This window comes from Loxodonta africana, chromosome 24 (assembly GCF_030014295.1).
Source record: "Loxodonta africana isolate mLoxAfr1 chromosome 24, mLoxAfr1.hap2, whole genome shotgun sequence".
NCBI lineage: Eukaryota > Metazoa > Chordata > Mammalia > Proboscidea > Elephantidae > Loxodonta > Loxodonta africana.
Genome location: NC_087365.1, coordinates 29,404,607 through 29,432,267, shown reverse-complemented (window position 1 = coordinate 29,432,267; position 27,661 = coordinate 29,404,607). Strand labels below are relative to the sequence as shown.

At 51.9% G+C, this 27,661-nt stretch overlaps 1 protein-coding gene across 1 annotated transcript; it reads left to right on the top strand.

The window, feature by feature from the left end:
- The first annotated feature begins 15,919 nt into the window (after positions 1–15,919).
- SNPH (syntaphilin) lies at positions 15,920–27,539 on the top strand. The gene is made up of 4 exons (XM_023550113.2): positions 15,920–16,388; positions 17,112–17,219; positions 18,929–19,078; positions 22,655–27,539. The coding sequence occupies exons 1-4, from the start codon at positions 16,207–16,209 to the stop codon at positions 23,832–23,834; spliced, it is 1,620 nt and encodes a 539-aa protein (XP_023405881.1). The 5' UTR covers positions 15,920–16,206; the 3' UTR covers positions 23,835–27,539.
- The last annotated feature ends 122 nt before the right edge of the window (positions 27,540–27,661 follow it).

Here is a 27,661-nt window from a genome sequence, read left to right as displayed (position 1 = left end):
CCCACAGCCTATCTCTTCCCAGCTCTGAAGAATCTACCTCCTAAATTTCTCCTTTTTGCTTCTCTCATGTCCTCTCCTCTGCTCCCATCTTAGCTTCACAGCCCTCACTAAAGACTCCTTATCGGTCACCTGGTCTCCTGGTGCTTCTCCTCATCTTTCCCCAGTTCATTCTTGGCAGAGCTGGTTCAGGGTTGCTGTTCTATAGCATGAACCTGGCTTCATCATTCCTCTGCTCGGAACTTTTTTCTGTAGGCTCAAAAGGCTCTCTTCTCCATTCTAGCCACTCTTCCTTTCAATCCCTCATTCTACCTTACACTTGTGGTCTATCAGTAACCAACCCCTTGTAGCTCTCTTCCTCCTCTGTGACTCTGTATTAACCTTCCCCTGGCCCTGAATCTGGAATGTACCTTTACAGACAGCTCCTGGGTGCCTGGAGGACAACTATGCTTCCGTCCTTTGGAGCCCTGCTCAAGGGCATTCTGAGTTTCACAGAGAGAATCACTCCCCCTCTGCCCAGCCCTTCCTTGAGACGTACTTGGTTACTGGGACCATCAGAGGAGGACCCAACACACAATGGACACAGCAAATATTGACTTAGGTGATAATTTAAATATAGAATAAGTATATACAAAGATATGTATTGTAGTATTCTTTTTAATAGTGAGAAACAGTCTAAAAGTTCCACAGAGTGAGAAATTTAGCCATGATGGACCCGTTAAATGAAATATCATGCAGCCCATAAAACACTGTACATGACAAAGCAGCCATCTAAGATACATATATTGGGCTCAACCCACCTGGAGCAACGGAGAACGAAGAACACCAAAGACACAAGGTAAATATGAGCCCAAGAGACAGAAAGGGCCACATAAACCAGAGACTCTATCAGCCTGAGACAGGAAGAACTAGATTGTGCCCAGCTACTGCAGATCACTGCCCTGACAGAGAATATAACAGAGAATCCCTGATGGAGCAGGAGAACAGTGGGATGCAGATCTCAAATTCTCGTAAAAAGACCAGGCTTAATGGTCTGACTGAGACCAGAGGGACACTGACAGTCATGGTCCCCAGACCTTTGAATAGCCCAGGATTGGAACCATTCCTGAAACCAACTCTACAGACAGAGATTGGCCTGGACTATAAGATAGACAACGATGCTGGTGAGGAGTGAACTTCGTGGCTCAAGTAGACACATGAGACTATGTGGGCGACTCTTGGCTGGTGGTGAAATGAGAAGGCAGAGGGGGACAGGAGCTGGCTGAATGGACACGGGGAATACAGGGTGGAGAGGAGGAAGGTGCTGTCTCATTAAGGGGAGAGCAGCTGGGAGTGTACAGTGGGGTGTATATGGCTTTTTGTATGAGAGTCTGACTTGATTTGTAAACTTGCACCTCAAACACAATAAATAAATTTAAAAAAAGGAATATGACATACCTTGTGCAATTCTTAAACCATTAACGTCTTTTAAATGTACAAAGTTGTGTAAATACCACAGTTATGACTATGTAAAAATAACAACCCTCGCCCCCCAAAAACGTATGCTTGGGAAAAAACCTAATCAAATTGACTGGTGGTTTTCTCTGAATAGCAAAACTGAAGGTTGTTTTTTTTTTTTTTTTAAGAGTGGGTACTGCTTTCGTACTATATAATTACTTTTATAACTATATTTAAAATTTTGAATTACTCAGTCAGAGCTAAGGGAGCCTGTATTAGTTCCATAACCTTCTTGGGATGTTATTCAGTTATCTCCAGGCCTTGAGTTGTAAAGTAAAGGAAAGAAACTACTGTTGATTCAGCAATGTGTGCCAGGCGCTCTACATACATTGTCCAGTTAAATCTTCACAATTGAAATCCCACTTTACAGATGAGGAAGCTGAGGTTTTACAGATGAGGAAGCTGAGGTTCTTGGTCAGTCCTTTACTAAGAACTAAATTTGCAGCTCCATTCTGCTTTAGGACAAAGCCCCTGCTGTTGACACAAAGCAGCACCAGGGGCTTCTGTAAGGATGACTGTCTGCTCAGGGGAAAGGGCAGTGAGAGAGACACTTGAGAGCGCTATGTCAACAGAGCCCCGCATAGGCTGAGCCATTTCCCCGGAGTTTTTTTTACAGGGTAGGGGAGGTCAGTGTTTGTTAACATGTGGGAAGAAGAAAGCTTTCTGCCCACTCCAGCCAGAGCTGGTGCTCTTTACTTTGCCTCTCCCACCCCAGCAGCACTTTCCTGAACAGGATTTACCTCTGAGCCCAAGTCCCCCGTTCTTCTCACCTGTCAACCAGAAGCCCAAAGTTCATTGCAGGTTGTGTTTCCAGCCTCTATGTGATCTCCCAGCACGCTGGATACAGAGCTGCAGGCCTAGGGGTCGAGTCCCAGCTCTACCTCTGATTTACTGTGGGGCTTTGGGCAGGTGTCCCCCACACCCAACATCAGATCCTCTACCCATTAAATGGGACTGGGCTAGACTAGAGGCCCCGAACTCCAATGCCAGGCAGCTAACTAACAAAATGGACCAGGTGTAAGAGCAAATGGTATTGGCAAAAAGGAGCCACTTCTCAGCTTCAGCCGGTTGTTACCATGCAGAAATGGGAGCACAGAGCTGCAAGATCTTTTAATTTAAAACAAGCTGAGAAGCTAGATTTTTATACGAAATCCCCCAGTTTATACATGTAAAGTCAAATTAAACACATACACACCCAGGCCAAAGGAAAGTGGCCTACAGGCCTGATACTATGGCCTGGGGCTGCCAGCTTGTGCCATGTGGAGTCTCCTACCCCCAAGGGCCTTCTGGTTCTGACCTGCTGGTTCCTGAGTTCTGGGATCGTAAACACAGCTGGATCTAGCTCTGAACAGAAGAGGTCCAGCCCTGTGAAAGCAGGAAGGTCAGCCTACTGAGGAAGAGGAGGTCAAGACCCTCTGTTTGGCTCTTCAGGGCCCCTATGTTCACCTTTGCCTCCAGGGCTCTGCCCTGCTGCCTGCTGGAAACTCTATGCAGCTGCCACACACACCATGCTCCGAGGGCTTGTTGTGTACTAGGTGCTGGCCTTGGCAGCTTCACCTGCACACCCTCACGTCATCCTCACGATGCGGGTTAACCTCACGTATGTAAGGAAACAGGTCCTGAGAGTGACTGGCCTGAGAGCACACAAGTGACTAAGCTGGGATTTGAATTCTGGAGTGTCTGCCTCTAACACCTGAGCCTGGCATATAGTCATTACGTCCCTAGGAGGGGACCTGCTGGTGCTGGTATAGTATTTTTAGCACATGGAGCTGTGCACACACAGATGGGTGTGATTCTAGGTACACACTTGCACAGAAACACAACCAGACCTACTATATGTATACCTGTGAGTTCGCTGTGCCTAGTAACTGGGTACTTTTCATGTTCCTCTGAGGGTGGCTGTCAGAATTTGAAGTTGTTGACACACCTGGTTGGATTTATTGAGTGTGGAAGTGTGATTTGGAGGGGCAGCTGGAATCAGCTCTGAGGCTTATGCCACCGACCTGCTGGGTGCCCTTGTGCAAGTGGTTGACCTCTGAAGCCCAAGCTTCCTTAGTGGTCAGAGGGAGAGGACATGCCCTGGCCTGCAGGAGGGCATAAGGGTGAACTGAGAGAAGGAATGTGGAGCACCCAGGACGGTGCCTGGCACACAGCAAATGCTGATTAAATGGCAGCTTTAAAACTGTGCTTCTTCCATTCTTTCCCTTAAGATCCTTTATTGCAAACGTTTCACTCCAAGTCCCTGCTAGATACCAAGGACACACAGCTGAATAAAGCCCTTCAAGCTCATAATCTAGTTGGAGAGACAGGCCCACCTAAATAAGACACCACCTGTAGCAAGAACTATAATAATAAGGTAAACAAAGTACCACAAAAGTATGTTACCTTCTTTTTGACTTGCTAAGAAACCCACACTTACTTGGGTGGTGACATCACCCAGGAGGAGACCTGTTCATTTACTCAGCAAATATTTATTCAAGGCAGGTGGAATACTGATCTAGGCACTGGGGATTAAATAAAGAACAAAATGGGCAAATATCCTTGCCTTCCTGGAGCTTATATTCTAGAGACAATAAACAAACAAACGAATAATAAATGCTGTCTTAGTTATCTAGTGCTGCTATAACAGAAGTACCACAAGTGGGTGGCTTTAACAAACAGAAATTATTCTCTCACAGTCTAAATTCAGGTGCTGGCTCTAGCGGAAGGCCTTCTCTCTCTGTCAGCTCGCGAGGGAAGGTCCTTGTCTCTTTTCAGCTTTTGTTCTGGGGTTAGGATTTATAATACATATTTTGAGGGGACACAATTCAATCCATAAATATATTAGATGTTGACATAGACTGTGGAGAAAAATAAAGCCTGGGAAGAAAGAGTGGGAGTACCAGGGGAGAGGGCTTGCGTTTTAAATAAGATGGTCAGGGAAGGTTCACCGAGAAGATGACACTTGCACAAGACCTGAAGGGGAAGGCAGACATTTAGGGCAAGGGCATTCCCAGTAGAGGGAACAGCAATGCAAAGGCCCTGAGGTGGGAGCATGTTCAAGAAGCCCAGTGTGGCTGGAACAGAGGGAATGAGGGGGAGCAGTAGGAGAGGTCAAGGAGATAAAGGGGGCGGGCAGGATGGACAGGGCTTTCCATCAGCCAGAGGAAAGGCTTTGGCTTCAATTCCAAGGTGGGAGCCGCTGGAGGGTTTTGAGCAATGTGGTCTGATTCATGTTCTAAACAGACCTCTGTGGCTGTTAGGTAGAGACTGCAGGGGGTAAGGAGACTATTGCATCATCCAGGGTCCATGCCGGGGGCTTGGACCCAGGAGCAGTGGAGGTGGTGAAAGGTGTCAGATTCTGAATGTGCTGTACAGGGAAAGAAAGCCGATGGGCTCTTCTGATAGATGAGAGAGTGGTGGCCTTGCCAGCTAGAACGATGGGGCTGCCGTTACCTGAAATGAGGAAAGCCCAGAGAAAGAGATTTCTGAGGAGGAAAACCAGGAGTTCATATTTTGGACATGTTAATTTTGAGGCGGTCTATTAGACCAAAGTGGTAATGGTCTAAAACGCTACTGTTTGGTAGACAATGACAGATTTATGAATTTCTTTTCTTTTTTGCCTGTTAAAAAAAAACCCATTGCCATTAAGTCAGACTCATAGTGACCCTATAGGACAGTGTAGAACTGCCCCATGGGGTTCCCGAGGAGTGCCTGGTGGATTTGAACTGCCAGCCGTTTGGTTAGCAGCCATAGGTCTTAACAACTGCAGAACCAGGGTTTCTAGTAGACCTAAGTAACTACAAAATGATTCTATAGCAAGGGACCCCTGAGATACGAACTATTATATTTCAGACTAAGAACTCACGTGTTATACCTTTTTTTTTTTTTTTTTTGCCAACCGCACCCTGCACAGCGAGGTGTATTCCTGAGCGTGCTATGCTAATTCTTTTACATGTTGCTGTCTGTAACACATACACACCACATTTATAACGTTAAGAATATATGGATATATTAGGGCGAAGAAATAATCACACTGTTTATGGAGCACCTTCCCTTCTAGCCTCTTGCCGGGCATTGAGCATGTGTGATTGCTACTATGATCATACTCATGCATGATAACTGTAATTAGCCCCATTTCAGATGAGGAGACCGAGGCTTAAAGAAGAGAAGCAGCATTCCCACTGGTACACAGAGAGTGGGTAGTGGAGGTGGGAATTCAAACCCAGGCATATCTGAGCCTAAAGCCATGGTTTCTGTAAGGTTAGTCAGCCTCCCAGTAAAGGGGAAAAATTCATTCTGAAACAAAGGGCTTTTTAAAATAAAAACACAGATTTCTGCAGAATCTTCCTTTCAAAGCATTGTAAAATTCTCTCTTTGGCTAAATTAAGGGATGAGGCAGCTTCTCCAGAGAGGGAAGACTTCTTGGAAGAGGGGTTTCTGAATCACCCACCCTCTCCCTGCAAGAGTGAGCCATGGTGGCACTGTCAAAGGCCCTGAATCTTAGTGAAGGTGAAAGAATGCAGTATGACATGGGAAATGCAGCTGGAAATTGGCCGGATGGGAATCAGCTGCTGACGATGGCAGGGAAGCTGGCAGCTGGAGAAAGGGAGAGGTGTTGGGAAGAGAGATGAGGGATGCTGACATGGGACTGGCATAGCTCCTGGGCCAAAACAAGAATGGTTGGATGAGCAGGGCTGAATACCTCCACGCTGAGCCCCCAGAAGCCACAAGGAGATGGATGAGACTTGGCTTCCAACAGAAGCAGCTTGCCCAGACTAGTTGGCGGGATTAGGATCAGTTAGGCCACCTTTCAGCTTCATATCTTTTTCTAACTCACTTTGTGGACTTTGACAAGTTCTCAGTTTTCTACTCAGAAAAGGTGGCAGTTGGACTAGGTTGTCATGAAATGCCCGGAGAGAGACTACAAGAGATAGCACGAGTTTATGTGGTGTCCTGCTTTGGACTCCTAGGGAAATGGAAACTCTCTATCTCAGGCCAGGTGGGAGACTGTTGCTATGGAAAGAGACTGTGGTCCCAGGCAAATCAGATGATGCTCCACATCCCATTAGCCCTTTGGTCATTGGGTTCCAAAGGTCCTCCAACTCTCACGTCAACAAAGCACAGCACACACAGGGTAACTCGGGCAAGCTCTGAGTGCACCATCTTTACTCCACTGTAGAGCGCTCCTTGCAGGCTCCCAATGGACGGTCCTCTTCCTTGCAGCGAATCCCTTGAGAAAATGCTCCTTTTAGCATTCATTTTGTTGTTGTTGTTAGGTACCATTGAGTTGATTTTTGAGTCATGGTGACCCCACATGACAGAGTTTTCTCCACAGGGTCTTCTAGGCTGTAATCTTTATAGAAGCCGATCTCCAGGTCTTTCTCCCACATTCATTTTAGGGAGATCTTTATTTCCTGAAGAACTAGTCTGCCTCCTGCCCTCCCCACACTGTGAGACCCAAGTAACTGAGTAATTCCTCTTCTTGCATCAGTGGCCAGGAAGCACAGAGTCCAATCTGAACCTTGTTATTGCCACCGTGTTTGTGTTTGCGGTCAGCCTTCTGTATTCCCTTTTTCTCTGGGCCTCGGTTTCAATGTATATTTCATTATGTGTCATTTGTCAGTGGCCTTAAAGTTGGCCACTTCTTCTGTCTTACCGCTCAGGTTTTCTTTCCTTCAATGATTCCTTTACTCAAAAAGCAAGCTACCCATTGTTCTTACTTTACTAAACTTTTGCCTGGATACGAATGGGGGCAAGGGATAGGGCTGTAGTGCAGAAGTCCCATTCCCAGAGTCAGGAGTCTAGCTCCCAAACCAGGATCTGTCCCCCACTAACTCAACAGCCTTGGGCAAATCACCTGCCTTCTCTGGGCTTGGCTTTCTCTCTCTACCCAAGATCCTTTCCATTCTAGGATTCCGAGGGTACACTTTGCCCCTGTTGGCACTTAGGATAAATGGAAGACGGGGTGTGTGGAGACACTGACTCAAGGATCCTAAAAACCAGGCTGTTGTTGTTGTGTGCCATGGAGTCGATTCCGACTCATAGTGACCCTACAGGACAGAGTTGAACTGGCCCATTGGGTTCCCAAGGCTGTAATCTTTATGGAAACAGATTGCTACATCTTTCTCCCATGGAGTAACTGGTGGGTTCAAACTACTGACCTTTCAGTTAGCAGCCACCAGGGCTCCTTAGAACAAAGGCAGAGATCTGAAAACAGGGAGAATCCATAGGGATGTAAACCCCACCTTCTTCCACTTCCTGGAGCCTCAGGAGGAGGGGCCAGGCTTCCGCTTGACAGCTGTATCAGCTGGTAAGCCCAAGGAAGCATACACTGCAGCCAAGGTCACTGAAGGGCCTCCCTCTGCCAGGAGTCACTTGCCAGGCAGCTGCCGAGTGGGGCTGGCATTACTACCCCTCTGGTCCCCATACCTCCCTGTGTATGCCTGCGGAGGGGCAGCGCTGGAGCAGCTGGGATGGTGGATGGATGGGAACCAGTGTTCACCTCCCACCCTCTAAGCTCTTCTCACATAGGAGGCCTGCCAGGCATTGCCCTGGAGAGCCACTGTGGCAGTTGTCCTGGCACAGGGAGCTAGTGATGTCAAAGCCACCCCTGGGCCTGCTGTGACTTCCCCTGAGGTGATAAAGCAAGGACTGTCTCTGAAGACGGGAAAAGAGATCACTGTCAAGAGGTAGTGGTATTAACAGCAATAAATGCTTGGCCCTCTGTAGTTTTCCAAGAACTTCCCCATCCCTCCATTCATTACCTGGACTGGATCCCCATGAGCTCCCCCGTCCTTTTTAATTTATTTTATTTTTGGTGAAAATACGCACAGCAAAACGTACACCCATTCAACAACTTCTACATGTACAGTTCAGTGACATTGGTGACATTCTTCACATTGTATCACCATCCTTGCTGTCTCTTCCCAAATTATTTCACCACCATTAACTTAGACTCACTGCCCCATAAACTACTCATCTATGTTTTAGAGTTACTGTTGTCAGTTTGATCTTATATAGATAATTCTTTAAAAAGAGCACAGTGCTCAAGGCAAACATTCTTTACTAACTGGGCTAAACTGTTGTTTGGTTTAAAGATGATTTCAGGAGATAGCTTCAGTTTAAGGTTTAAAGATTATCTCCAGGCAATAGATTCAAGGGTTTCTCCAGTCTCAATGGGTCAAGTAAGTTTGGATTCCATAAGAATTTGAAACTTGTTCCACATTCCCCCCACTTTGATCAGGATCCATCTATTGAGTCCTTGATCAAAATATTCAGTAATGGTAGCTGAGCACCATCTAGTTCTTCTGGTCTCATGGCAAAGGAGGCAGTGGTTCATGGAGGCAACTAGACCTGCAGTCCAGCTCCTCCTCCAATTCCTGGGTCTCCTTCTTCCCTAAGAGACCCCTTTTGAAGTTCTCGCATATCCTGATTTCCACTGAAGGCATAAGGTAGCTGGTACTCAGAGAGGTCGAGGGATTGGCCCAAGGTTAACCAAGCAGTGACCATGTGATGTGACTGGGAGGAGCTAAGGCCCCTCAGTGGTGGCCTCGAACAGCACTTGGGCTGCTGGAAGGATGCAGCAGCTGTTGGAAGAGGCCAGAGCAGTGGTCCTAATGGCAAGGGCTTTTCTTCTGCCCACAAGGCTGATTCTTTGAGGAACAAGGAGAGACTTATGCTGGCTAGGGAGAAGGCGTGTAAAGAATTTCTTTTTAATAATCTCTGTACTCTGTTTACCTCCTCTTTCTGTGATGTCCTGCTTTTCTGGAAGCATATGGAACCTAGGATGTAGGGATATAATCCCTCATCTCTGCCATGGCATTATAGAGTCTCCCAGGAAAATGGGTTTTTCTTCTTTTATGCAGTATAATGTTATGTGTTTCTCAGGCCGCTGTATTATGAGACCTTCATGATGCAGTAGAAACACAGCCCAGGATCTGGAAATTCAGGGTGTGACCTTGGGTGACTCTCGTAACCTCTTGTGGCTTCAGGTTCCCCATGTGTCACGTGGAATAGCCTCTGCCTGGTGTCCCTCCACAGGGAACTTGGGAGGATCAGATGGAGATGTGGACATGCAAAAACTTCAGAAGGGGCAGCCTCAGTCACCTGGTTCCTCAAGGCTGACCCAGAGTCAGGAATACCAGGGAAGTGCCTGGGCCCAGCTGCCTGAAGTCAGGGAGGGGAGGGCTGATTCTTGTTCCCGTCCTGCTGCAACTTACTCAGCCATTCTGGCAATTCCCTTCCCCTTTCTGGACCATGCTTATCCTTCAATTGGAGGAGCTTGTTAATTTCAAATCTGTATTACAGAGATGGTTTAAATTTGTTTTTATCGAGATACAATCCACATAACATAAATTTTACCCTTTTAAAGTATACAGTTCAGGTTTTAATATATTTACAAAATTATACAGCCATCATCACTTTCTGATTCCAGAACGTTTTAATCACCCCAGAAGAGCCCCCTTCTCCATTAGCAGTCACTCCCCATTTCTCCTTCTCCCCAGTCCTTGGCAACTACTTGCTCTCAGTCTCTATGTCTTTGCCTAGTCTGGACATTTCATATAAGTGCAATCATATAATATGTGTCCTTTTGTATCTTGTTTCTTTCACTTAGCATAATGTTTTCAAGGTTCAGCCAATGTTGTAGCATGTATCAGTACTTCATTCCTTTTTATGATTACATAATACTCCATTGTATGGCTACACCACATTTTGTTTATCTATTCATCAGTTGGATAGTTGGGTTGTTTCCACCATTGGGTTATTGGGAATAGTGCTGCTATGGACATTTGTGTACAAGTATTTGTTTGAACACCTGTTTTCAGTTCTCTTGGATAGATACCTAGGAGTGGAATTGCTGGGTCACGAGGTAATTCTATGCTTAACTTACTGAAGAATGCCAAACCATTTTCCAAAGCAGCTGCACCATTTTACATTCCCACAGCAATGAATGAAGGCTCTGATTTCTTCCACATCCTCAGCAACGCTTGTTATTGTCTGTCTTTTTTATTATAGCCATCCTAGTGGGTGTGAAGAGGCATCTTATTGTGAAAATGTATATATTACATAGATTAGATTAGATTAGATTAGATTATATAGGTTTTTAACCAGAAAACCCCTTTACGTATGTAGAACAGATATGAGAGGAGTCTCTTCAGCCAAAATGGGAGAGGAGAACCAAGCCAGACCCAAGCCCACCTGTCTCAACTGTCCCAGAGGCAAGTTCTGAGACTCCATGGCTTGAAGACCTCTGGGCTTGATGCTGTCCAAGCCCTGGGATCAGAGTCTAATCACTGGAGACTTCCTTTGTAGCTACCACCTCAGCCCTCATGAAGTCCCAACCTGGTTGCCTTGGGAACCTCTCCCCAGCATTTGGCCAAGCTGTGGGTCTGCCCTGCCTCTGTGCTAGAGTTGCCACAGTGAGAAGAAGGAATCCAATGGCTCCTCCTTGAGGTTACCAGCTCTGAGGGCAATTTGTGTGGGAAAACAGGAAGTGAACTGGGGACATACCATCTCTGCCTCCTTTCCCAAGTCCAGGAAGAAAGGTCCTCGGTTTCACGTCAGTGCAGAGAAATGGAGTGGCTGATGAGGTAGGGAAGTCAGTGGGAGGTTTACTGAACTCCCCCCACCCACTGTGACTAGCCCTGGTATCATGAATTCTATGGAATTTAGAATGTGGTTGGCCAGGCTTCCATCTCCCACTTCTCTCTGCTATTAGCATTCTAGGAGCACCCGGGGCTCTGCTGTTTGATGGGCTGAATGTTCTGGTTCTAGTGTTGCCTTGGCAGAGGAGAACCTCTCCCAGAGTTCTGTTCTGTCTGCTGCAGTGCTCTGCTTTCTCAGCTGCCAATGACTTGAGTCATCGGACACAGATTGTTCTGTTCACTTGGATTTTAGTATCTTTCTTCTTTTATTGATGGCTAATTCTTTGAAAAAGATAACTTACAATACATATGGGGACTTTTGCTTAGCTAGACTATTAGACTAACCCACGCACCTGATTTCTCCCCCAAGGCTTGCTGATTCAGTAAAATGTCATAGTGCCTCTTTGAAGAATCCAGCTTCCAAATTTTACAGATGTGGAAACTGAGACCCAGGAGTCCTAGTCATTGAAGGGTCAGAAAGCATCAACTGGGAGTCCATCATTTCATTAACAGACCTAGAATCAGAGACTATTAGGTCCAGAGCACCTTAAAGGCCATGCAGTCCAACCCCTGGGTCCATCAAATGTGCCTGTTCAAACCGCTGTGTTACTAATAGCCTTGGTGGTGCAGCAGTTAAGAGATTGGCCGCTAACCAAAAGGTCAGCAGTTTGAGTCCACCAGCTGCTCCTTGGGAACCCTACAGGGCAGTCCTACTCTGTCTTATACGGTTACTGTGAGTTGGACTTGATGGTAACAGACTTTTTTTTTTTTTTTTTGGTATTTATTTTTATGTAATTTTCCAGGGGTAGCACTCCCTGAGTTTCAGCCCAAGACATGGCATGCTAAGTGGTCAAGACAGTAAGTGGTGGGAGAAGTTCCAGGAGGAAAGTCCTGCAGGGGAGGGGTCTTACAGGAAGAGCATAACTTGTGCATGAGGAGAGAGCAGGGGGGTGCCACAGGCTGGGCCACAGCACACACAGAGATGTGGGGGTGAAGTGACTAACAGGCTCTCCTGGAGGTCGGCAGGTGACAGACAGTGAATTGGAAGGTTAGATGGGAGGGCCTTGAAGGCCAGGATCAAGAGTTTTGACGTGATTTTTACTTAATGAGGGCCTCCAATCAATTTTGAGCAGGATCTAGGCCCTCTTCTCCATTGCTCCTGCTGTCACCCTGACCTTTTAACCCATTGCCGTCAAGCCAATTCTGACTCATAGCAACCCTATAGGACAGAGAAGAACTGCCCCCGTAGTGTTTCCAAGGCTGTAATCTTTCTGGAAGCAGACTGCCACATCTTTCTCCATGGAATGGCCAGTGAGTTCAAACTGCTGACCTTTCAGTTAGCAGCTAAGCGCTTAACTACTGTGCCACCAGCATTCCTTGCCACCTTGACCGGGCCCTCCTAATTTCTCATGTCCTAACTGGTCTCCCTGCCTCCAGTCTTGTCCCTTCCCAGCCATACTCTATGTAGGCTCCCTACCCAGGAGTTTTCTAAAATGCAAGTCTGATTGTGTCCTTCCCCTTTTAAAAGCCCTTTGTGGCTCCCTATTGCCCACAAGACAAGGTCTTGGTTTATGTGGCCTGGCCCTGCCTCCTTCTGCAGCCACACCCTGTGGTGCCTCTGCCCTCACCAGGCTCTCTAGTTTCCTGAGCGGCTGCCCGCTGCTGTGTTACTTACTCACGGCCTTGCCCAGGCTTCTCCTTCCCTCCCACTCGCCTTCTCTGCCTGGTGAACTATTCGTCCTTCAAGACCTAGTGCAAATTTCTCGTTCAGAGAAGCCTTCCCTAGTCCTTTGGAGACCACTCTTAAGCACTGAATGTGATTCTGTGTTGAGCTCACATTGCATTACATTTATCTACTCCCATGTTTAAGTGTTCATCACTCAGTGGGTGCTGACCTAAGCCCGCTACACACATTATCCAGTGTTATTCTCACAGAAGCCCCCAGGTACATTCTGTTATAGCCCCCACTTACAAATGAGGAAGCTAAGGCTCAGAGAAGTGACGTGACCTGCCCAAGGCACGCCGCTGGAGGGGGCAAGAGTTGAGATTTGAACCCAGATCTATCTGACTCTACTTTAGTACCCTTCAGTCTCCTGCTCCGGTGACCCTCCTGTATCCCCTGGATCCTGAGGGCCTGTCATTGGGCCTCAGAAAACTGGGTGTGTGAGGGACTAAACAAAAGGGTGGGTGACAGGATTTGTGTGGTATGGGCAGGTTGGGGAAATGGAGGAAGGCTGGAGTGAGGAAAAAAAAAAAGGCTGGGTTTAATCCGGAGTTGAAGTAATGAGTGACTGTCAGCCCGGCTCCCCATGGCTAAAGGTTTCCTTTCCACCTTCCATTCCAAGTGGCAGCCTCTGGCCACTTGGGGACAGACCTGCGGGACTCCAGGCAGAGCAGGCGACATGGTGACAAAGGCCATGGCAACCTGCCTCTTCCCTGGGCCCTAGAGGAGTGGGAGGACCTGAGAGCACAGGGTGCACACTGGGGCTTCTGAGTAGGGATCCTGGAGAGGTGGCTCCCTCTGGGCCTGGGTGGCTTCTGCCCTCCCACAAGGGACCTGGCCTTCACAGTCCTACCCCAGCAGGGGAAATGCCACTTCCATCTCCGTCCCAGATGAATGGCTGTCCCTGGCCTCCCAGGAGACTGCCGGCTCCATCCAGGTACAAATGCCACCCCCTTCCCACCCCTGAGCCAGGGAGGAAGGAAGCGGTGTCAGAAGAACAGCAGGGAACTCAAGAGGAGGGGGGCGGGGGGTTACCAGGCAAGATAGTAGCGGGGACAGCAGGGACAAAGCCCTCATTGTACCTAGGCCACATGCAGCACCAAGGCAAACCAGGCATCCTGCTGCCTCCCAGGACCCAGGCCTAGAATTCCACCTGGACTTTTCTGGCTCCTTAGCAACACTTATCCAAGCTGGCTTGGAAGAGAGAGGCCAACCCCTGCTACGAACCCTATCTCTGCTGAGAACTCCTCTCAAAGCCAGCAGGTAGAGGGATGATGATGGGAGGAAGGCCGGGGAGCCAGGCTGACTTGGCTCCAGGGTCTGTAGACCTGCAGCTCTGTGGTTTTTGGCCCAAATGTGGTAACACTGCCTGCCTTAAAGGATTGTGACTTGAAGTAATGGGGCAATGTCCACAACAGCACTTAACATGGTCACCTGGCTGCAGAATCAGTGATAGGTCATCCTTGAAGCCCTTGCTTACTATGAGGAGACTATAACCCCCCACACACCTGCTCCTACTAAAGTCTGCAGAGATGCAGAACACTGTTGCCTTCCCCCGCAAAGTTCCCCCAGCCCCATGTTCCCTGGGTCCTCCTTGGGAGGGCTGGCCCTACGGTTCCAGGAGCCTCTGCGTCAATGATTGGGGCATGACAGGTGGGAAGCATCGCCAAGCTGGGGTGAGCAGCTCAGGTGACAGGCGTGGTGTTGGCAGCCCCTGCTGCCCGGCACCTGACACCCCCAGGCAGACAATGCTAGCTGTGTCCAGGCCCTCCAGGGAAACAGGCTGTGTTCTGTGTCACAGCCAGGAAACAGGCCACCTGAGTAGCCGACTTTGTCTGCTCAGCAGGCAGCCCCCCACTGGTCAGGATGACCAGGGTCCCAAGAGGCCCCAACATGGGAAGGGGGTGGCTCCTCAGGCCAGGGACTCCAGTGTTTGAGATCCAGCTCCTTAGCAACTAGGCAGCCCCATTCAGCTGTTGGCCCTGCTGCACACTGTTGGTGTGACTTGAGCAAGCCCCTTCCCTCTCGGAGGCTCGGATTCCTCATCTGCAAATGGGACTAATCACACCACTTCCTCATAGGGTTGTTGGGAGGAATCAATGACGTAATGTACGTAATACGCTTGGCGTAGGGTCTGACATGTAGCAGTGCTCGGTGAACGCTTCTCTCCCAGCATGGGGGGAGGTCCAGTGCATAGTGTCCTTGGCCAGATCTCCTCTCCTGTAACCCAGTCTACTGTCCTGAGTCCTTGCTCTGAGTGTGGAAGGAGGGAGCTTGGGTCCCTGGAGCTGAGCATGTTGGCTGCAGAGAGCCGGGCCCCCTCTACCACGGACTCGGGGAGCTCTGGGCTGATGCTGAATCATCCTTCTGCAGCCAGCATAGGCCTCTTCCCTACAACCCATAACACAGTCCAGCATGGGGCCTGTCCCCTCCTTCAACCACTAGGGCTGCCATTTAAGCCAACACCCCTAGCCAGGGAAGGGGCCTAAGGAGCAGGAGACTGAGGGCCGTGCCTGCACACCCACCCTTCCAGTGGGCTTAGGATGGGTCTCTCTGGGCCTGGGCACTTTCTATTGGGTCCAGCCCTCCAGGACGCCCCTGGGTGGGGGGCTCCCCTGACCGTCCTCTCAGCTGTCATTTACCTTGAACCTGTGCCTCTGAGTCGTCGGTGTATGCAGAATTAGCATGCGCATTGTACAGATGGCTGTGGGCAAGTCCGTGAGCTGCATGTGCAGGGGTCCGGCTGCATGTCGTGCACCCATGGGGGGCCACCGGAGCATGGCCACTGAGACATGAGTGCAGCTTGGCATGTCAGGGACATTGTACCTTTTCATGTTTGTGTGTATCCATGTCTTTCTACATGTGTGCTGGTTTGTTGGTCTGTCTTGTCTCCCTTGTAGACGGGAAGCCCCGAGCCACGCACCAACGGGCACTCTGGGAAGGTGACAGTCGGCGAGACTAGCCCAGCCTAATTTGGGTTTCCTGGTCCTGCTCCAGCTGCAACCCTCACCGAGGAGGGAGGACTGACCAGCGTGAGGGGTGGGGGTATTGAGTGTCAGGGGCCAGGGAGGAGAGGCCGGCTCGTAGCATTGAGGACTTAGTGCTGAGCTGGCAGTCACCCCAATGCCCAGGTGACCTTGGGCAAGGCCTTCACTCTCTCTGGGGCACATTGACGCATCTGGAGAAGGTGGGGTTGGACTGATGATTTCTGGCCACTCCTGAGGCACAAGGATTTGAAGTCAGGTGGCCCGAGCCCCTGCCCCAGCCCCACTAAATTCTTTGGTTGGAGGCAGCTGTGGCCAGAGCTGGCCTGCCTGGCACGTGCTCCGTCCTGGGTGTCCTTGCTGAAGGGTGAGAGAAGCCATGCCAGGTAGCGGCCCCGGCGAGAGGACGACGTGGCCCGGCCCGGCCCTCCCCATGGCCCCCCCAACCCGCCCTCTCTCCTCAGCCCCGGGGACACCGCCCATCCTGCCCCTCACTCGAACCCGCAGCCTCATGGCCATGTCCCTGATGGGAAGTAGACGGGCCTCCGCGGGATCCCGCAGGTGAGTCTCCCCGTTGCCCAGAGCCTTGGCCTCAGGGTGGGAGGAGTGGAGCCTGTGCCCCTGCTCCACCACAGGCATGCAGCGTGCTTTGGAGCAAGTTGTTGCCTCAGTTTTCCCTATCTCTAAAATGGGCTTGATAACACTTGCCTCCTCCCGGAGCTATATAAGGGCTCAAATGACTCCGTGGCTTTGAATGTTCTCTGAGGGCTTAAACCATCATTTCCTACTAATCTTGTCCTCAATACTGTTTTGATTTGCACAATTCCTGGAGGCAAGCCACACAGTCTCCATGCAGGCTCATTTGGCTTCCCTTGACTTCTCCCCATGGGCCTCTCTTTCTGTGCCCACTCCTGTCTGCCGCATTCGTCCCTACCTGTCACTCCTGCTCCTGGAGGTGCTTTGACCCGCTTTGTGCATGGGGGAACCCTAGAAGTCGAGGACCTTCGGTAAGGACAGATAGGAGCCCCTCCCATGGCCCAGCCCTGCCGCAGCACCATTCTTGTCCCTGGGGAGCCAGGAGGACCAGCCTCTTCCAGTTTTCCATCTTGATTTGCACTGTCTGTTCTGTCGCCCCTATCTGTGCACCCTCTCCTCCCGCTTCTCTCCCCTGCGGTGACCCTGAAGTGGGGACCCCCTGGGCCGCAGCGGCCTGGCGGTGTTTGCCCAGTGTCCGCAGCTGCCCACCAGCCAGAATGAGCACCTGCCTCTTCTTCCTGCCTCCAGGCGCACCTCTCCGCCCGTGAGCGTGCGGGATGCCTACGGCACCTCTTCCCTCAGCAGCAGCAGCAACTCTGGCTCCTGCAAGGGCAGCGACAGCAGCCCCACACCCAGGTAAGCAGCCCCACGCCTCTGGGCGAGGCCAGTCACACCTGGGGGTAAGTGGAAGAGAATCGCACCGCCTTCGGGTAAGTGGAAGGGAATCACACCTCCTTCTCTCCATCAGAGGCTTAGTTGGAGATTCTATCCCCACCTTCTCTTTAATGGTGTACAATTTACAAATACAGTTTTCCTCAGTAAACATTAGCTAGCTCCCAAAACATTTTTAAACTGCCTCCAACTTGGCTGCTTCAGCAAATGGGCCTCCCCAGGGCCTCTCTTTTCCTGGCCCATAAAACTCCATTGCCCCTCCCTTGACCTGGGGCCCCCACCCGCTAAAGCAGCAGAGTAGGGTGGCACTAAGGCCCTCTGAGTCTCTAATTGTGCGAGAAGATGCCCAGGGTTTTAAGCCAAGATCCAAAGAGGTTTCTTTGGGAATGGAACAACCAGGCGCTGTGAGTCAAGGCAGCTGGGCCACGGCTGATAGGTGGGATTGCATGATCTTCTTACTTGTGAGACTCAAAGGCCAAAGCCCTAGCCCTCTCTCCTGCCCAGTGGCCACCCCCTGGGGCATAGCTCCTCCTTCTTTGCATTGGGAGGACCCGGATGTGCTGTAGCCCCCATGCTGGGAAGTCTGTGGCTGTTGAGGACAGTGTATGCCCAGCCTGCAGCCACCTCAGAGGGACAGCTGTTAATGGGTCGATGCCCAGAGCCAGCAGGTGTTAATGTGTGTGCTAGTGCAAGGGGAGTGGTCATGTGTGCCCCCGGTGGGTGTGTGTACATGTGCAGATGGAAGGGTCTGCATGCATTTGTATGAATGTGTGCAGGAGCTGGTATCCCAGTGAGGGTGGCAGCGGGATGTGTGGGCCTGGGTGTGTATACATGTATGTGGGCTGCAGGTGCAAATGGAGGGGGAATCCATGTGTCAGATGTCCACTCCAAGTAAGCGTGCAAACATGTAGTACACACCCATGTGTGTGTGAAGATGGGTGAGGAGTACGTCAGAGCACACACGACTCTGCTCTTTCCCTGGTCCTGCACCCTGGTCCTACGACCAGCTCAGGACACGAGGGCTCTTTACTCCAAAGAGGAGAGCTTCCCTGCCCCTCCACCGCACCCTGTGAGGTATTTCTTCCTCCACGGTGAAGACTGGTGGAGTCCTTCGCCATCACACAGACCCAGTCTGCCCTGGGAGAATTACATGGTGGGGGAGCACTCTTCCCCGTCCAGCCTCCAGCCCCAAACTCCTTCTCCAGGTTGGGAGGCTGGAAGCCTGGGTTCTAGGATGCACCACGATGCACCACTGGGACCATCTGTGGGACGTTAGGCAATAGGTAACCTCTCTGAACTCAGGGAGCACCTCAGAAAGATGGAGACAGTTCTTATCGTCAGGGCCGCTGTAAGGATTGAAGGAGAACACGTTGACAGAGCACCAGGAACAGAGCCAGGCTTGTGCACATATTCTCTGTGTGTCTCCCCAGCCCTAGCTAGAGGAGCTCTGAGCCTCCACCCACGCTGTGGGTCTTCACTCATCCTCCAAGATCCAGTTCAAATGTAACCTCTTTCCTAGAACTTGAATGAAACCTGCCTTCCAGAATGGCTGGCTCTTCCATGCCCTGTGAGGAGGCCTGGCTTGGAGCCATCTGGTGGCCATAGGATGAGGACAGTTAGGCTGGTGTCCCCAAGCTCTTCCTCCCTCCACACTGACGGGCATCCTCTTACAGGCGCTCCATAAAGTACACGCTGTGCAGTGACAACCATGGCATCAAGCCCCCAACCCCAGAGCAGTACCTGACCCCGCTGCAGCAGAAGGAAGTGTGCATCCGGCACCTGAAGGCCCGGCTGAAGGACACACAGGACCGGCTCCAGGACCGGTGAGCCAGCCACCAGGGGCAGCCCTGGGGACAGTCTGCTGCCCCCACACTCTAAGCAACCACTGCCCTGAGGCATCTCAGAGGAAGGAGTGGACAGGGGCTTCCCAGGATCCACCCCTCTTCTCCTTCACAGCAAAGCCCTGTTTGAGCCCATTTCCCCACCCCTGCCCTCTCCTCAGCTGTTCTCCTTGACCACTCAGGTGGCTGTGTGGAACCAGGCAGGAGCAGGTTATCCCGAGAGGTCCTGTCTGTCCTCCAGGAGGAGGTGCTCAGCCAGTTTAGCCTGGCAGCTGCTTTAGACCACTTCCTGTCTTCTTTCTACCTGGGGAGTTAAGCACAGGGTCTTCTTTCTGGCTTACCTGTCCCTGTGGGGAGAAGCAACCACTCATCCCGCCCACTGTTTCCTCACAGATGAGTCACTGGGAGCTCTTGGCCCACCAGTTCAGGCCCCAGAAGCCTTCCTCCCCCTCTACTTCCGGCTTATAAATGATGTAAGATCACGTGAAACATTTTGTTGAGCTCCTCCCTGGCCCAGGGTCTCCCAAGAGCCCCTGTGGACCCACCTGAGCTCTCATTCTCAGGACCAGGAGGGGCACCCAATCCTCACCCTCCCAGCCCCACGTTTCCAGGCTGGTGGCTTCATCTTTTTGATGAAAGCTTCAGGTTTGCCCTCTGATCTCTTCTGTCATCTTAGCCATCTTTCTCTGGACTGTCTTCAAACATGTAGTCTGTTGTGAGGTGGACAAGGTGCTGTGCGAGGCACCAGAGGTCAGAGCAGGCCACCATAGTCTCACCTTTCTTGACCAGAGCTCTTCCAAGTAGCCAATCCAGTTTAGATTTGTCATGGTTTTGAACGGAGGGGATTGCAGGTGGCATTCTCTGGGCCTCATCCGTAGAGCAAGGGTGTCTATTTTTGTTTCAGCTGCCTTCCCAGTGATGCCTGGGGTCTGCTTGGCTGTTTGCACTATTTTCTTCATCCCCCAGCTCCCTTTCTAGGACCAGCCTCATGGATCAGAGCTGACCGTCCTCCACGCATGGTTTGGGCAGGGTGCCCTGCTGTGACCCTCAACTCCTGGCCCCTCTCGTTACTCCTGGTACTCTTAGAGGAACCTGTGGCAGCTGTTTACCTACTAGAATTTAGTGTCTTCTTGTCACACTCCTCACACTCCCTACATACATAGCTTGAGATCTGTAATTCCCACGGTAGCCTAGCTTCTCCTCCTCTAAGATGCCACGTGCTTTTACCCTCTGGGTCCCCACTCCCTGAAATGCCCTTCCCCCATCTTGCCTCCTTAGCAAACTCATCCTTCAAGACCCAGTTCAAGTGTAACCTCTTTCCTGTAACTTTTCGTATTGTTCCTTCCTCTTCAAACAGAATGCTGGGATTTTAGAAGGTCAGCGTATCATACCCCTTTCTCCCTAACCTCCCCTACCTCCAACACCAAGTTTAGAGCCAGTTAAGAGAAAGACACCATCAAGTAAATAGACCCAATTTCAACTCTATTACTGATACAGTGAGCAAGCATTGGTAGTTCAGTGGTAGGATTCTCACCCTCCGTGTGTGGAGACCTGGGTTGGATTCCCAGCCAATACGCCTCAAGCACAGCTGCCGCTTGTCTGTCAGTAGAAGCTTACGTGTCGCTATGATGCTAAACAGATTCCAGCTGAGCTTCCAGACTAAGATGGACTAGGAAGAAAAGCCTGGTGATCTATTTCCAAAAATCAGACAGTGAAAACCCTATGGATCACAACAGCCCAATTCCATTCTGTGTAGGGCTGTCATGAGTTAGGAGCCGACTCAATGGCAGCTAAGAACAACACTGATAAAGCTGTATTGGAGGATGTTAGCATAGGTGTCTGTGTGACCAAATGTAGTTTTTCCTGCAACCCACTCAGATATAGATGCTGGGCTGGGACAGACACAGGGCTGGGAAGCCATAGCTCCCTGGGGACTGGAGTCTCTAAGGAGAGAGGGGCAGGAGACCAGTCCAGCTGGTCATGCAGAGCAGGACAAGTTCCTTCTTCCAAATTCTTTATCCCAGGGTGAGGCATGAGTGAGAGATAGAAAGATCAAGACAGTTACCCTAGAGTGAGCCCCTACCCTGAGTCAAGAGGAGGAGTGGAGAACAAGCAGTGCCCCCGTTGTGTGTCACACCATCTCTGTTGGCACATCTGGTATGGCCACTCGGTGCACCTCTGATTCATCGCTGCCATCCCGGTGCTTTGCTGAGTTGTTCCTGTAGAAAGATCAGTCCTCTTCCATTTGCAGTTTTGGCCGTTTTGGCCATTGCAGCCCCTCCTTCCCAGTCCCTTCAGCATATTGTGTAATGAGATTCTTGGGCCCATTTCCTAAACTGAATTTCAGATTTGATTTTGAAAAGTGTGTGGTGCTTGATCTGGGACAGTTACTCTGTTGGGCTCAGGAACCCCAAGGTTGGCAGTCATGTCATTTCCAGGTTTTATTTACATGAATGTAGGGTTTGGGCTGAGCAGCCACGTGGGGCAGTAGCACTCAGCGCTGTGTTGGAGGCAGAATACCCAGAGAGGATCTTAGTCTCAGGAACAATTTGCCTCCTTTCTCCCTACTTTCAGTGAATTACTGTTGGACCTCACCCTGGTTTGCCTCTAGACTTGAAGGAATGTTTTTCTAATTCTCTCCACTCCCCTCCACCCCCCAAATTCATCTACAACTCAGGGATCTACAAAAGCCTGAGAGTTTCTGGACAACAGTCTTCTGATAGCACTTGCCTCTTCTCTCAGGAGTAGCTCTGTGCCTTTTCATCTATCTTGTCAGCCTTTCCTCTTTACAGTGGACACGAAGAAGAAACTTCTAGCATGGACAAAAGAAAGTCACCCTGTCCTCTTCTCTGTCTTTGGTTCACCTACCAGTCCTCGCCGGGCTGCTTGAAGGAAGGTGTAGAGTTATCAGCTCCCCCTACACACATACATCGAAGGCCATAACTTCCCTCTCATAGAGACGAAGAAGTCCACTGTCCTCTCTCCAGAGAACTCGGCCAAATAGTGCTTCATTTAATATTTTCACAGCTTGCTTAAGTAGAAATCACGTCCCTTTCTATAGAGCAGAGACTTTCTATAGTTTTTGTTGTTTTACGTGAAGACTTTAAAGCAGAGATGTATTAGGTTCCATAGCAGTAGCTTATTGGAAGATTCCATTAAGAATCTTCCTTGTCTACTGTTCTCTCTAGATGATGGGTCCAGGTGTCAAAAGTCATCTGCATTTCAGCCTCTAGGGGGTGGAGATGTGGGGGTGTGGGTGGTGTCTCCTGTCAACGATGCTTCTCCCTCCCAGCAGGCGACCTTCCCTGTCATCATTCCAGGTCCTTCCGCCACCCCTCGCTCATCCCTCTCCATGGACGGAGGAGGACCAGGATGGGGCCTTGGGGAGAAGGAATGAGGCATTGACCTCTTCCTTTTGTTCTCCAGTGCTGAGCTGCAGCAGCACAGGGTCCCTGTCCTTGGTGACACTGTCCCCTCCTCTTTCCCCAGCCTCTCCTTGGTGGCCATGATGGGCCAGGCAGGCAGGCAGTGAGCATGTGTCTGTCTATCTGCTCACAGGGACACAGAGATTGATGACCTGAAGACACAGCTGTCACGCATGCAAGAGGACTGGATCGAGGAGGAGTGCCACCGCGTGGAGGCCCAGCTGGCCCTGAAGGAGGCCCGCAAAGAGATCAAGCAGCTCAAGCAGGTCATCGACACGGTCAGGAACAACCTCATTGACAAGGACAAGGGGCTGCAGAAGTACTTCGTGGACATCAACATCCAGAACAAGAAGCTGGAGACACTGCTGCACAGCATGGAGGTAGCCCAGAATGGCCTGGCCAAGGAGGACGGCACCGGGGAATCGGCTGGTGGGTCGCCTGCCCGCTCCCTCACCCGCAGCTCCACCTACACCAAGCTGAGCGATCCAGCTGTCTGTGGTGACCGCCCACCCGGCGATCCTCCCAGCACCTCCGCCGAGGATGGGGTTGACAGTGGCTTTGTGGTGGCCGATGACATACTGAGCCGGACGGATGCACTGGAGGCCAGCAGCCTGCTGTCATCGGGGGTGGACTGCGGCCCCGAGGAGGCCTCCCTGCACAGCTCCTTCAGCCTGGGGCCCCGCTTCCCTGCCAGCAACACTTACGAGAAGCTGCTGTGTGCCATGGAGGCTGGTGTGCAGGCCAGCTGCATGCAGGAGCGCGCCATCCAGACGGACTTTGTGCAATACCAGCCCGACCTAGACACCATCCTGGAGAAAGTGACCAATGCCCAGGTCTGCGGGACAGCCCCCGAGTCTGGGGACAGGCTCTCAGAGCTGGACCCCTGCCCCCTGGGGCCCAGGGACCCCAACTCAGCAGTGGTGGTGACAGTGGGTGACGAGCTTGAGGTCCCAGAGCCCATCACCCATGGGCCTACCCCACACCAACATGGTGCCAACCCCAACCCTGGCCCGTCGGTGAGCGTGGTGTGCCCCGTGGAGGAGGAGGAGGAGGAGGCGGCAGCCACAGCTGAGAAGGAGCCCAAGAGCTACTGGAGCCGCCACTACATCGTGGATCTGCTGGCCGTGGTGGTGCCAGCCGTGCCCACGGTGGCCTGGCTTTGCCGTTCCCAGCGGCGCCAGGGCCAGCCTGTCTACAACATCAGTTCCCTGCTGCGGGGCTGCTGCACCGTGGCCTTGCACTCCATCCGAAGGATCAGCTGCCGCTCACTCAGCCAGCTGGGGCCCAGCGGGCCAGACAGCTCCCAGCTCTGAGGGGGCCTCACCCAGCCAGTGGCTCCTGTGGCCTGACCACTGATTGTAGGGGTGCCATTCTCCCTCTCGCACGCATCCCTGGGCATCATCTTATTTATTTAGTTTTGGGTTTAGAAATATTTTTTCAGAATGTAGACCAAGTGTCAGGGTGCTGGGAGTTGAGGTTGGGGAAAGGAATCCCAAAACTTGGCCAGGAGGAAAGGGGTGGGGAGAGCAGAGGGCAGGGAGAGGCACTCTGACCACACCAGCTGCAGAGGGGCGAGGTGGTGAGGCTCCCCCAGCCCGGCCTCTGGCTGCCTGGCCCTTCAGATACGCAGACCTGCTCAGGAAGTCTCTGGCTGTATTTATCTGGGGAGCGCCCCCCCCCCATTGTCTGTCCCATTCCCCACTCGCTCCATGCCTTCTCTCCAAGTCACCCTTGCCCTCAGCCAAGGTTTTGGGGCCAGTATTATCTCCTGAGATGGAGCGAACTGCGGCCCACCGTGTAGGCAGCTGACCCGAGGACTCAGAGTGGGGTCTGGACCTGCCGGGCCTGGGGCTCCAGCCTCCCCAGGCTGCTCCCCACTTTGGGATTCAAAGACATGATCAAGACCACAGGCTGAAGCAAAGATGGTGGTGGGGCAGGAGGGGGCAGAGGGTAGTGTGGGTCTGCATCTGTCTGTTCATCCCAGGCCTTCCCCATAACCCATTTTCCTCTTGGCGCTTCTGAGTATGTCTGACAGAGCAGCTGGACAAGCTGGAGCTGGGGTAGGAACGTTTGCCTAAGCTAAGCCCCAGCTCCAGTCTGGAGGCTAGGCCAAGACAAGGAGAGGAGACAAGGGCTGGGCATCTGGGCTCCTCCAGCCTTCTGAGATGATCCACTACAATGGGCACCAGGGCTGGACTCAGGAGGCCTCAGCGTGTTTGAAAAGCCAGAGGCCATAGCCCTGAGAGTCTGCACTGGGCTTCTCAGGGGCCTCGGGCTCAACTTCTGCTTTGCACTATGTTCCCTTTGTGGCTTGGGTCTTCCCCATGCCAGGGTTTCTGGTGAGGTGGCCACTTGCTTTCTGGGTGAGGGTTCCTAGGTCTATATGCCTCTGGGGTATTCTGGCAGGATGACTCACAAGGGGGGATAGTGAAGCCATGATGTCCATCCAGGCCAAAGCAGGGTCCCCTGGGATGCGTTCCCCAGGAGGTGGAGACAGGTGACAGGAGCCCTGCAGCACTGCCTGGCTCCCAGACCAACCCCGGTCTGCCTGGAAGGTTTCCTGTCACCACCTCCCATTCCAGGACCACACCTGGGTCTTTCAGCAAAGCTGCTGGCATTTGAAGTTCATTACCATTATTATTTTATAAGAAACCTGCTCCCCCACACCCTCAGGGGTTACACGCATCTGGTCATCTCATCCACATTCAGAGGTTGCAGCCCCACATTTGAGGTGGGCCGGTGGAACCCTGTGTCTTACTCACCCCTCTGGCCTGGGGGTCACTCCGATTTTCTGCCAAGGTTGTTTACCCCCACCCTGCTGCTCTGCCAGCCATCGCCTGACTCTTGGGCCCTGCCACTGTGTCCTGCCACTCAAGGGAGCACCTGCATGCACTGGAATGGGTGCCCGCCCAGCCATCGGGGCAGGGCGCCCCACCTGCCACGCGCTTTGTGCCTCCAAAGCCCCCCCTCAGTCAGGGCCTCAGGCCAGCCATCCTTTGTGGGGTGCCCCCCCTTAACCTGGCAATGCCTGGGGCTGGCTGGACCTGTCCCATGGGACACTGGGGTCATGACCTGGAGGGATCAGTGGACAAAACCCAATCCAAAGCCGAGTCGAGACTGGCCCGGACCCAGCCTCCTGTGCTGTGAGCTCATGGAGCTGCGTAGTGTCTCATTAGAAGTATTCAAAGCTTTGCTGAGAAAATAAATGTATGACTATATTTGACAACATAAAATCTATATATTTTTCACCACTGGAATTTAGTCGACCTGCATAGCCCCTCTGCTCCTGTTTGCATCTTGCTGTCCTGTGGCCTTTCCTATTGTGTCTTGTGTTTTGGTGGCTGTGGTCAGGGCCAGGGCCATGGTCTACTCTGTCCCTGTACTGGCGAAGCCGCTTATGAAGGGCTGAGCTGTGTGTGGGCCGGAGGCCTGGGGAGAGGAGGGGGACTCTGCTACCCTCTACCTTGCTCTGGCCCTGCCTGTGTGCATCACCAGGGGCCCTAGCCCACAGTGTTGAGGGTCCTTCTCTTTTAGGGGTGTCTGGTGAGGACTTCAGGAGGCTTCTCTTCATCTTGTCAGTATAGGAGTTGGCTCACTGCCCCAGCCCTGGAACAAAGCTGGGACCACGTTGGTCGGGTGTCCCAGGCCAGGCCCGGCCCCGCAATGCGTGCTTGTGTGTGTGCTCAGTATCTGCATCTATGCAAAGGGGGCCGCACCACCTGGGCAGCCCCGGTGGCAGAGGCTGGCCTGCTGGCTCAGGCTGTAAGCCCTGACTATGCAACGGCACTGAGTGTGGGGTTGGGGGCTGGGCCAGGAGCCAGGCCTGCCCGTTGAGAGTGCTCACCCTCCAAAGCTCCCCTTTCCTTCCTGCTTAGTACCTCCTCCTGGTGGGCTGTGACCTTTCCTTCCTGACCTGGCTTCTGGAGCAGAACCCTTTGGGGCCTCTCACCTCAGCCTCTGGCCAGAGCTGATTAAGTCCTGAGGGACCTGGAGCTGGTCCCTTGGAGCCAAGTGGCTAGAAATGGCTTCTCCTTAATTTTAGGACTGGGGGCCAGAGAGGCCCAAGCTCCAGCAGGAATGGGCATCTAGGGCTGGACATCTGCAGAGAGCTGGCCTCCAGTGGAGGGTCCCACAAACATCTCCCGGGGGTAATAGCTTTTCACCAAAACACCCTTCCCAACTGCCACAAGCCCAGGGGCATCTGGCAGCACCTTGGGGAGGTTTGGGGGCAAAGGCCTACTGAGGTGCCCCTGCCCGTGAACTGTGAACCCCTTTCAGGCCTAGGGGGCTACACAAATGAGTCACAGTGTACTCGTACATTAGCCTGTCCCCTGAGAGAGAATCCATGGGGACTGGGAAGGGGGGAGGGCGGGGAGGGACCTTCACTCTTGTCTCCTTTGTCCTTTTGTTCAGACAGAGTTGTACCTGCAGCAGACGGCTCTGAATTAAAGCATGAAAACACAGCAAGATCCTTGGCCTCTCTTCTTTATACTGTGTCTTTCTCTGAGGTGGGGGGCGCTCAGACTTCCCTCGTGATGTTCGCAAAGAAAGAAGCCAGCTGGGCAGAGCTCCTTCCCAATGCCCAGCCACGTGCTGGTCCCAGCGCTGCCACGTAGCTGCATGGATCTGCAGCTTCACGTGCCCTCCTTGCCCCATGGGGTCAGCAAGGAACCTAGACCTGCCTCCCCTCAGCCATGAGGGTCAGACCTGCTGGGCACTCCAGGAATGTCACATTTCATCCTCCCCAACCCTCCCAAGTGGGTTCTTATTCCCATTTTGCAGATGCAGAAGCAGGCCAAGGTCACTCAGCAGGGCAGTGCTCCAAAGCTGTGCTCCCCACCAGCCCTGCTACTCTCCCCACTACTGTAGCCATCCCTGCAGGGCAGCATCTCTCTGCGGCACAGCCAAGACATGGCTCCCAGAGGGAAGGCATAGAAAGGCCTTGGCCTCACCATTGCTAAACAGTCAGCCTTGGCATGTCATGGGAACAAGGATGACCTCTGAGGAAGTAGCTTTACTTAAAATCAAATCTTTATTCCAAGGACAGTCAAGAATGATAACTGCACACAGTGTGTGACAAAGATCAAGCAAAGGCAAAAGGAGGTATTTTCACCAGAAATGTATTTCTGTTCTCTCAAAA